Below are 12,025 nucleotides of genomic sequence, written 5' to 3' on the forward strand. Positions count from 1 at the left end.
GGGAGAGAGAGAGAGTTAAGAAATTATTGCTGCTTTGGAAGACAGAATACAGGTATCTTCTATCATATGTGGTGGCAGTGTAAGGTAATAAAAGCTTTCTGGGAGATGATAGATAATGAACTGAAAAAAATGTTTAAAATAACTTTTGTAAAACAAACAAACCAGAAGCCTTTTTATTAGGAATTGTAGGTACAGACATCCCAAAGGAGTAGAAAAGACTTTTTATGTATGCAACAACAGCTGAACGGATCTTACTAGCCCAGAGATGGAAGGAAGACAAAGTCTCTACCAGAGAAGAATGGCAAACTAAGCTGTTGGGACTACGCCAAAATGGCAAAACTGACCGGAAAGCTCAGGAACCAAGAAGACAAAAACTTCAAGAAAGAATAAATTATATAGTTATAATTTATATAATTTATTTATATAAATAAATTATAATTTATTGAGGAGACCACTGTAAGCAGATGAAAACATTAGCATGATTTTAATCTCACTTGTAATGTAACAAACTCTATGGATAATATGGATAGATATAAAATATAGATTTGATATAAGATGCAGTTGAAAACACTGACATTAGGACCTACGGAGGGGAGGTCTCGAGATTCAGAGAAATCTCTGTATATGAAAATGTATTTGGATTTGTTATAAATCTATATTTGAAAAATCAAATAAAATGGCTTGCAGAATGGCTCAGGGGACAGGTAAGGAAAGAAACCAGCAGAACCAGAGTTCACAGAAATCTCCTGCCACCGTGGATGTCTTGAAAAAGGGTTTGGACAAATCTATGGAGGACCGTAAGCCATGATGGAAGTTTGCCTCCATATACCAGGTGCTGAGAATGGCAAGTGGGGAAAACGATATTGTGGTCCTATCCTGCTTGTGATCTTCCCATCTCTCTGGCTGTTCTGAAAACAGGGTCGGTGACTAGCTACACCTTTGTTCTGTGCCAGCAAGGCTTCTAGGTATTAAAACACCTTCAACGTCACAGCTTCCCCATTCCTGATTTAAAGGCTCACCTGATCTGACCTTCCTGTATGGATGTGCTCCCTTCAACCGCCACATTTCTTATCCATGCGTGTGAATCATATAAAACCACAGAGTTCCTGAATTGCTGGAATCTTTTCTCCGCAACGTGGGGCTTGAACTCACAGCCCTGAGATTAAGAGTCCCATGCTTTTACCAACTCAGCTATCCTGCGTTTCCCTTTACATCCCTCCTAATATCTCCGGAAGACACTTAGATCATTTTTAAAAATAATTTTATTATGGTTTATAGAGAAAAATACTAAACTTTCCATTTTTAAAAAAACAAACAAACCAAGACTTTTATCTAGATACAATAAAAGCACAAAAGTGGGGGGCAGGGGGCAGAAAGGAAGGAAGGAAGGAGAAAAGAGAAAAACAGAAAAGTAAAAGCACTCAGATCATTTTTTAAAAGTTGTTTAAAGAATGAAATTCTGGCTGCCGTGTTTACAAAAATTCACAATCTCCATCCCGCCCTGCTTAGCCATTGTCACCTTGTCCATGAGCGAAATGATCTGAAGTATCAGTTGATCCTGACGCAAATCATCTCCGTGTTTAAATATAACAGGATACTTGTCGCCGTCTTCAGTCTTGAAAAACAACTGGGCTGGCATTAGGGCGCTCTGGTTAAAGAAACGGAAAACGCAGCAAATTACACCGTGACTGTAAAAGGACGGCATGGTTGGAGAGGGAAAGAGATACAGGTTTCTTCAGCCAATATCCCATCCTCTCTAGCTCAGAGGGAGAGCTTTTGCTCTGCATGCAGAAGGTCCTAGGTTCAATCCTGGTATCTCCAGGTAGCGTTGGGGATATTCCCCATCCGAAACCCTGGAAAGTATCTTGCAGTCAGTGCAGAAAATACTGAACTAAATGGATTCTGTATAAAATACTGTAGGTTCCTCTGTTCCTATGGCCAGAGGGGCAATGATCATGGAAATATCATTTGCATGAAATGTATTAAGGGAAAGCTACACATTCTTCTCTCCCACCAGCCTCACAAATCTGTCCGTGGAGAACCTATATGGACTGCCAATCTCTCTCTCCCCCCCCCCAAATTATTACTTTTTAAGATTTTACAACAAGTTTTAGCATAATCAAATGTTCCAATTGCATGTTTACATTTTCAATTGAACGCCCCACCCCCCCGCGACTTCCCCCAACTTCCCTCTCTGGTTTATAACATATTCAATAGAAAAATATAAATATGTGGTTAAAATGTGAAGAATAGATCAATATGGTACAATTTTAATTTTAGTACAGTATATGGACTGCCGACGTTTTAAGACCATGTAAAATGACATTTGCCTGGCACCTGCTTCATATAATATAGGCAGGTCGTTAAAAATTTGTTTTATTTTCTCTACGGAACAGCCTTACACTTACAGAGCAAAACATCCTCTTGAATTATATGCCCAGCACATGGAACCTTACAAAAGGACAATACGAGTGGACTCTCCGTGTGTTTACCACAGCAAAAAGACTGATACCGATGAATTGGAAAAATAAAAATAAGGCTCCCTTCTACGATTTGATTGAAGACATATGAACAACTTGCATATAAACGCAGACTTGCCATGGACAAATTCAATGATATTTGGAATCCATTCTTACAAATACTGTAATAGGTTAAGATCAGGTGAAGTACAATAACAGCCTTGTAAAATATAGTTTTGGTTCCCCTCCCCTCTCCCTTCGTTTTCCCTTCTACATGGGTTCTGTTTCTCCTTTTCATGTTCTCTCTTCTATTTATGCCTCACCATGTTTAGTGCACATATAATTATGTGCTTTTTGAACTTTCAATTTTTATTTTGAAAAAAAAAACACAAACTATTTAATTTTTCAGGTTTTAATCAACACATTGCAGCTGGCTTTCTTCCCCTGAGCTGCTTTGGAACTGCTGTTGTTACACTATTTATTGCTTTGTACTGTGTTCTCTGTTTTATTTATTTTTTAAGAGAGAGAGGGAGAAGATACATATAAGCTAATGATAAAAAAGGATGGAGAAGATGCAGGACTTATGCATTGCACGATGAGGTGTGCAGGTCACAATCCATATTAGCTTCAACCACTCCTCAGCCTAGTGAGATACGTTCTAAATCCATTTTCACTTAAGCGGTGGAAGGCTGTGCTGACCCAGCCCCAATCCAGACATCCACCTGAGATGTCCTGAAGATGCTCCTGAACTACATCTCCCTTCACTCCCAGGCAGCATGGCCAATAGTCCAAGGTGCTGGGAGTTATAGTTCAGCAATATTAGAAGGGCACCAGGTTCCCTAACTCTGCCATAAAGCAAAGGATCCACTCCAGTTAAGACGATAACTGAGAATGCTTTGGCCTGAAGGCACACAAGGCCACCTGCTTGATGAAGCTAAGCAGATCTGGATCTGGTCAGTGTCTGTTGCTGTTGGGTTTTTTCTATCTTTATTTTAGACATTGTGATTTACATGGAAATTGTTCAGCCTGGTTTTGCATTTCTTCATGTTTTAATGTACCATATAGAACTACAGTGGTACCTCAGGTTAAGTACTTAATTTGTTCCGGAGGTCCATACTTAACCTGAAACTGTTCTTAACCTGAAGCACCACTTTAGCTAATGGGGCCTCCTGCTGCTGCTGCACCGCCAGAGCACGATTTCTGTTCTCATCCTGAAGCAAAGTTCTTAACTTGAAGCACTATTCCTGGGTTAGCGGAGTCTGTAACCTGAAGCGTATGTAACCCGAGGTACCACTGTACTTTCATTATGTTGCAGTTAAGCGTTTATTTCATGATGTAAGTTGCCTTGAGCACTGTGGAAAGGCAACATACAAATAAATATATATATATGTATATATGTATGCATGTATTTATGGGCGCCGCCTTGGGTTCCAGGAAAGGTGGGGTACAAACGTGAGGAAAATAAATAATATTTGCACAGGAGAAAACGAACGAACTCAGAAGTCCATCAGCTTCTCTGTGCATCCAATATACCCCCTATCATCTCAACGGTACTTGAATGGGCGAAATAAAACAAGTGGCACTGAATTAAAACCCAAAAAAATGGTAAGGGGAAGGATAGCTTTAAAGCAATTAGCTGCCCTCCCTAATTAACTTAGTGAAAATGGCAACTCTGTTTAAAATGCCCTTTCCTAAAAGACCTGATTTGTTTAGCTGGCAATTTGTCCCTCATGAAAAGGATGGGAATGAAAGCAATTAGCCTCTGCAAAATAAATATAGTTATCTTCTTTTCTTTTTTTTTTACATTATCCAGCATCCTCATTCTCTCTCAGAGTCTCAAACAAAAAATATATATAGGCCTGCCTGCCCACATCCTTGCACAACATATAAAGGGTGAGGTAAGGCCCAAACAGACATTTCTGCTGTCTTCCCCCAATCCTTACTAAGGCTGTACACCTTTGAACTATACATTTAAAGCACCAGGGTACCATTTTGAACAGTCATGGCTTCCTGCAATGAATTATTTCATACCTTTGTAGGTGACCCAGAAACTGCAATTAATCCAGAATGCAGCAGCTAGACTGGTGACTGGAAATGGCCGCTGAGACCACATAACACCGGTTCTGAGAGATCTGCATTGGCTCCCAGTACGTTTCCGAGCACAATTCAAAGTGTTGGTGCTGACCTTTAAAGTTCTAAATGGCCTCGGTCCTGTATATCTGAAGGAGTATCTCCACCCCCATCATTCAGCCCAGACACTGAGATCCAGCACCGAGAGCCTTCTGGCGGTTCCCTCATTGCAAGAAGTAAGGTTACAGGGAACCAGACAGAGGGCCTTCTCGGTAGTGGCGCCCGCCCTGTGGAACACCCTCCCTTCAGATGTGAAGGAAATAGGCAGCTATCCTATCTTTAAAAGACATCTGAAAGCAGCCCTCTTCAGGGAAGTTTTTAATATTTAACGCTGTACTGTTTTTAACACTTGATTGGGAGCCTCCCAGAGTGGCTGGGGAAACTCAGCCAGATGGGTGGAGTGTGTGTGTGTGTGTGTGTGTGTGTGTGTGTGTGTGTGTGTATATATATATATATATATATACACACACACACACACACAATTATTATTGGAGCTGCAGTTTGTTAATGGTGCAGAGTTATAGGCAATCCCTATTCCCTTGACAGAGCTACAGTGAAGAGAAACTGAATGTCAGACCACTTTGGGAACTGTAGCTTTTTTAGGGGAACCGGGGTCTCCTATCAAATCCCATAATTCTTTGAGGGAAGCCATGCCTATTTTAAATGGCATTATAGTGTTTTACATGGATGGTATGAATGAGGCCCAAGAGGACTTGAACAATGGGGCCTCCATTTGCCTTATATGTTCATGTATGAGGGATAGGGATACAATCACCTCCCCACCAGGCAAAGGGGATCGCCGGCCCCAGTAAGTAGTAAAAACCAGGCCATGAAGTGGAGACCCACCGATAAATATGTAACAGTGATGGGGAAGAAGCTAACGAAGAATTAGGAACAACAACAATAATAAATAGATATTAAGATTTCTTAACCACCTTTCATCATGAGGTCTCGTCGCAGGTTACGACAACTTAAAAACTGTTCAAAGCAGTATGGACAAGAGAGTAGGGTGGTGTCAGGGAACTGACATCTAAAGCGCCGCAGGTGCAAAGGCTCCCTGAGGTTGAGAGAGCAGTAGCAGCGGAAGAGGGAACCAGTAGAGGGCGAGCAAGAACTCCAAGGGAAAGTGAGTCGGAGGGATGGCTCAGAGACGCTTCAAGCGAAACCAGTGGGGAGGTCTCAGGACCTCCTATAGGGACACCCACACCTCGACGGAAACTGTCACGCCGAGAGGCCAGACGACGTGTTTCCGTTAAGGAGCTTTTATGTTGGAAACGTTTCCGAAAGCAGCCACTTTCGGATTCTACTAGTGATTGACGCAGCCATGCTGGAGGGGCTCCGTCACAGGCAGAGGTTTGAAAACCTGATCAAACTCTGAGGGACTTGCATTTTACGCACAAGCAGCTCATCGTCCCATCACAGCAATCCGAAAGTCACCGAAAGCCAGCTTGTGCAGAGAGAAGCATCATGAGCAACCCAGCCGGAACCGGGGGTGCAGGAGCAGCTGGAGGGGGTCCAAGCCTGGAAGAAAGGTACAGAGCGTTGGAGATCCAGTTGGCGCTGCAAACGGCGAGGCTTGAGGAGAGGAGGGCTCAGGATGCAGAAAAGGGAAAGGAGAAAACCACCCCGCTCGCCAGAAAGGTACCAGGATTGGTGCAGAAATTCGGGGGGGATCCCAGGAACTATCATGCCTTTAGAACAGAGATGCAATACGCTCTAAACTTGCAGTTTGATGACTTCCCCGACGAGGAATCGCGAGTGGCGTATGTGATTGGCCATCTCGAATCCGGGGCGAAAGATTGGGTTAGACCCCTGATGGCAGCGAATAATGAGATCTTAAAGGACACGAGGAAGTTTTTTCGTGCCATGGACCTGATGTTTTCCAGCGATATTGAGCAGGGGGTGGTGCGAAGGCAGTTAATGGCTTGCCAGCAAGGAAGCAGATCTGTCCGTGAGTACTGGACTGAATTTACTATGCTGATTCATAAATTGGGGTGGGACCTATCGGCGGAGCCCATCCAAATGCTTTTCGAAGAGGGGCTTTCTTCAACCGTCAAAGATGAGCTTTCCCGGGGGCCCAGGGCGGAGTCTATGGACCAATTAACCAAATCTGCGCTGGCCATAGGAGCGCGCCAGGAGGCGAGGGCTTTGGAAAGGCGGGAAGGGAAAGGAGACCGTTGGAGGGAGTTCCGCATTCCAGACATTCCAGAGCCATCTTTCCCGCCGGCAGAGCCGATGGAAGTTGGAACAGCGCGGGCGCGCGCAGTTTCAAATCCCAGTGAAGGGCGGAAGAAGGAGGGAAAGAGCGCCAAGAGATGTTATCTCTGCCAACAGCCAGGGCACTTTGCCAGAGTCTGCCCACAAAGAAAGGAATGGCAAGGGATGGCAGGAGCTGTTGGGGGAAAGGAAGAGGAAAGCAAGGAGCAAGTAAAAGCCAACGCCTGGCTGCCACCGTCGGGGCACAGCAGCCAGGCCAAAGAGCAATGAAAGTGCCCATGCCAGAACCTCCCAGACCTGCTTTAGTGATAGAGGTGTTACTAGAACTGCCAAACGGACACCCACTAAAGGTCAAGGCGCTTTTGGATTCAGGCAGCTCCTGTAATTTCATGAGTAAGGAGTTTGCAGCTGAGCACCAGATACAGACCATCCCTTTAAGTAACCCCTTGCAGGTGACTACGATTGACGGCAGAGAGCTGTTGGGGGGAGAAGTTAGCCAACAGACTGTCCCGATGATAATGAGAGTGGCAAGGCACACCGAACAGATAGCGTTTAATGTGGCCATCCTGGGAGGAGCGCCCATCATTTTGGGGATGAGCTGGCTGGCGCTACACGATCCGCTAGTGGGCTGGCATCAGAGGGTGGTCTCCTTTGGGTCAGCGCATTGCCTAGAACACTGCAAGGAGGGGAAGGTCTCGGGAGGAGACAGAGTCACCCTAGCGGGGATGGAAGTGATGGGCAAAGGGAAGGTGCCCCCGCAATACGCAGATCTGAGCAACGTATTCAGCGAAAGGGAAGCAGACAAACTGCCACCGCATAGACCCTTTGACTGTCAAATCAACCTACTCCCAGGGGCCCAACTCCCAGTAGGCAAGCTGTACGCCATGTCAGACAGGGAGATGCAGGAGCTGAGGGAGTTCATTGACAAAAACTTGAAGCGAGGTTTCATCAGAGAGTCCCGAGCGGTGGGGGGCAGCCCAGTGTTTTTTGTGGACAAAAAGAACACAGACAAACCGAGACTGGTGTGTGACTTCAGGGGCCTCAATGCAGTGTCGGAGCCCCTGGCTTTCCCTATGCCCCGAATTGACGACATTTTGACCAGAGTAAGGAAGGGAAAGATTTTTACAAAACTGGACCTGCGGGGGGCGTACAATCTGATACGCATAAGGAAGGGAGATGAATGGAAGACCACCATGTTTACCCCTTTGGGAGCCTTTGAATACCTCGTTATGCCCTTCGGTCTACAAGGGGGCTCCGCCTGTTTTCAAGCTTTTATAAACCACGTTCTGGGACCTTTGCTCTACAAGAACTGTGTGGCCTTTTTAGACGACGTGTTGGTGTATTCGGAAGATGAGGAACAGCATGTGAGGGACGTTCGAGAAGTGTTGGGCAGGCTGCAAGCCAACCAGCTGTGGGTGAAACTGGAGAAGTGCCAGTTTCATACCAAGGAGGTGGAATTCCTGGGGTACCGCTTGTCAGACAAGGGATTGGCCATGGATCCAGGCAAGGTTCAAGCGGTACTGGAATGGAAGACACCGAAGACCAAGAAGGACGTGCAAAGATTCTTGGGGTTTGGGAACTTTTATCGGAAGTTCATCAAGAACTTTGCCCACTTGACGGCGCCCATCACCGACTGCCTCAGCAGCAAGAAGAAATTTGTTTGGACGGTGGAGGCGGATCGAGCCTTTGAAGAACTGAAAAGGGCTTTCGCCTCGGAAGAACAACTTCTGCATGTGGATTTACAAAAACCCATGAGAGTGGAAACAGATGCATCCGACCGGGCTATAGGGGCGGTCCTTCTTCAACCGGGGAGGAGTGCGTCGGAGTGGAGACCGTGTGCATTCTTCTCGCGGAAACTGAATAAGTCCGAGAGGAATTACACGGTGTATGACAGGGAACTACTTGCCATTCACGAAGCATTCCGGAGGTGGAGACATTTATTAATTGGGGCACAACACAAGGTGCAAGTGTGCACCGACCACAAAAATTTAGAGTATTGGAGAACAGCTCGAGTGCTCAACCAACGACAAGTGAGATGGGCACAGGAATTCTCCAAATTTAACTTTGAGATTTGTTATGTGCCAGGCCCAGAAAACGTCAGGGCGGATGCGCTCTCACGCAAACCAGAATATTGGGAAGGGGAGGAGGTGATCGAAGAGAGACATGTCATCCCGGAGGACCGCTGGGTGTGTGGGGCGGCGCTGGTGGGGCAACGGGAACTGGTGGAGGAAACGGAAAATGATGAATATGCCCAGGATAAGCTCAGAGGTCTCAGGGGGGAGGGCGAGAGCCCCGGAGGTTTTGAGGAAAGAAATGGGGCATTGTATTACAAAGGGGCACTGTATATACCCGAAGGTGAATTGAGGGGGAGAGTACTCAAGCAGTTGCATGATAGCCCCACGGCGGGACATTTTGGGCAACACAAAACCATGTGGTTGGTTACCAGGGAATTTTGGTGGCCTAAGGTGAGGGAAGATGTAAGGGAGTATGTAAGAGGGTGTGACCAATGTCAGCGAGCCAAAGGGGAAAGAAGGGTGCCGGCAGGGTTATTAGAACCTTTACCCACACCAGAACGGCCTTGGGAAGCGATATCAATAGATTTTATGACGGATCTGCCAAGGTCCAAGGGGAAAACAGCCATCATGGTAGTAGTAGACCTGTTAACTAAGATGTGCCATTTTGTAGCATGCTCACATGCAGTCACAGCGGAAGAAACGGCGAAGTTGTTTGTGGAACATATCTTTAGGTTGCACGGGGCTCCCTCGAGGGTGATCTCAGATCGAGGCAAACAATTTACTTCCAGGTTCTGGAGGAAGCTCATGAGCTTGCTACACGTGGAAGTTAATTTTTCAACTGCCCGGCACCCTGAAACCAACGGGCAGACGGAAAGGGCAAATGGCATTCTTCAACAATATCTTAGGTGTTATGTCAATGACAGAGAGAACGATTGGGTCGAAAAGTTGGCGTTGGCAGAATTTGCCTACAATAATGCGGAGAATGTGTCCACAGGGATGAGTCCCTTTTTGGCTAATTACGGGTGTCACCCCAGGGCATTTCCAGGGGAAGGAGGGGAGAGATGGAGCGTTCCAGCGGCTGAACATTTTGTAGAAGAGATGGAAGCCATCCATCAGCAGCTCCAGCTCAACTTAGAAAGGGCCAAGGCACAATATAAGAAGCAGGCAGACAAGAACAGAAGGGAAGGTGAAACCATAAGGGTGGGGGATCAAGTGTGGTTGTCAACCCAAGGGTTGCCGTTCAAAGGGGGTTGTAAGAAACTGAGGCCCAGAAGATTGGGACCCTTTGAGGTGATTCAGCAGGTCAACCCGGTAGCTTTCAAACTCCGATTACCCAACCACATGAAATTGCACCCAGTGTTCCACAGGTCGTTACTGTCACCATACAGGGGGGGACGTGAAGGGGAGCACGTCAGGGGACCAGCCTTGGAAGAGAGGGAACGCCGCAACCATGTAGCGGAAATCCTCGATTCCAGGTGGAAGGGTAATCAGGTGGAGTATTTGGTGGCGTGGGAAGGGGAACCGGAGTCAGAAAACACCTGGGTAAGTGCAGAGGAAGTCAATGACGAGGTTTTAACAGAAACGTTCCACCAAAGGTTCCCGAGGAAACCTCAGCCTATAGCAAGGTTTAGGAGGGAGTATTTCGGCACCACCGATGAGGAAGAGGAAATGGAAGGGTTCGCGGAGTCGGAGTTGGAAGATGGAGTGGACTCTGATGACGAAGAGTACCTAGAGAGTAGGAACAGCAACAAGTGGAAGGAAGTGTTCGCGACGTCGGAAGATGAGGGAGGTTCTTTCAGGGGTTTTACCTCCTCACCGCCAGTAGGAGAGGAGACGGGAGGGGGTGAAGGGGGCCCTGGAGGGGAGGTGGATGTCAGGGAACTGACATCTAAAGCGCCGCAGGTGCAAAGGCTCCCTGAGGTTGAGAGAGCAGTAGCAGCGGAAGAGGGAACCAGTAGAGGGCGAGCAAGAACTCCAAGGGAAAGTGAGTCGGAGGGATGGCTCAGAGACGCTTCAAGCGAAACCAGTGGGGAGGTCTCAGGACCTCCTATAGGGACACCCACACCTCGACGGAAACTGTCACGCCGAGAGGCCAGACGACGTGTTTCCGTTAAGGAGCTTTTATGTTGGAAACGTTTCCGAAAGCAGCCACTTTCGGATTCTACTAGTGATTGACGCAGCCATGCTGGAGGGGCTCCGTCACAGGCAGAGGTTTGAAAACCTGATCAAACTCTGAGGGACTTGCATTTTACGCACAAGCAGCTCATCGTCCCATCACAGGTGGGTCTTGCAATATATATTTCAATGAAAGGAATAATGGAAAAGCAAACAGTCTAATTCGCCAGCGCCTAAATGATACTGAGCGTCAGAACATCTTAGCCACAATAAGGAAATTTTGCCCGTGGTATGATTATTTTCCACCTTCCCATTTCAACTCTCTGGCACCCTAGCTGCATTACCTAGCAATTCTAAAATATAGACGTGCTTTTACCCTTGTAAAATTGAATGTATTGCCCTCAGCTGTACTTGAGGGATGATTCCAAGAGATTGAACACGAAAAACATGTATGTTACTGTGGAGATGGAAGTACCGAATCAGTGGTGCAAGCCCTTTTGGCCTGCACTATTTATAAAGACTTGAGGAATGAGATTATCACCCCACTTTTATTGTCCATTCCGGGTCACCCAACCACTGCCATAGTGTCCTTTCTCTTGGCAGATCAAGATGAGCAGGTGACAGCAAAGGTTGCAAGGTTTTAATTGGGGCAATCAGAATTAGCTCCACTATTTGATTATTGATTCAAAACCCTAAAATGTATTTTATATCATTGACTTTTTTATTTCTATTCTTTGTATATCGTATTGCTGTTTTATTGCTATGGCTGATGGCTGACACAAATAAAGATTCATTCAATTCAATTCAAGGAATAATGGTGTTTGGGTTGAGTTTCCCACCACTCGCTATGGAATTGGCTCAGAAGTGAGGTGAGAAATAGCTTGATTCATTTCTGAAGCAGTTCCTTTAAGAAAAGGACACACCCCACACCCCAACAGGCCTCAAATATGCCAGCTCCCCCCTCCGAGCCCCACTTCTACAATCTTCCTAAATGTGCCTTCCTGAATCTTCTTAAATGATCCTAACCCCAGCCCTTCTTGCAAAAAAGAAAGATTCTCTCCAAGTGCACAAACTCACAGAATCACAGAA

At 46.2% G+C, this 12,025-nt stretch overlaps 1 protein-coding gene across 2 annotated transcripts in view; it reads right to left on the minus strand.

Annotated features, from left to right (window-relative positions):
* PIK3C3 (phosphatidylinositol 3-kinase catalytic subunit type 3) overlaps nucleotides 1-12,025 on the minus strand; it is a 112,890-nt gene that overhangs the window by 61,591 nt on the left and 39,274 nt on the right. For both annotated transcript variants that reach the window (XM_081929643.1, XM_081929642.1), the window contains one exon: nucleotides 1,520-1,648. In XM_081929643.1, the coding sequence (XP_081785769.1) occupies nucleotides 1,520-1,648 (129 nt within the window). The remainder of the gene's footprint in view (nucleotides 1-1,519; nucleotides 1,649-12,025) is intronic.

This window comes from Podarcis melisellensis (assembly GCF_964234715.1).
Source record: "Podarcis melisellensis genome assembly, chromosome: 11".
In the NCBI taxonomy this organism is placed as follows: domain Eukaryota; kingdom Metazoa; phylum Chordata; class Lepidosauria; order Squamata; family Lacertidae; genus Podarcis; species Podarcis melisellensis.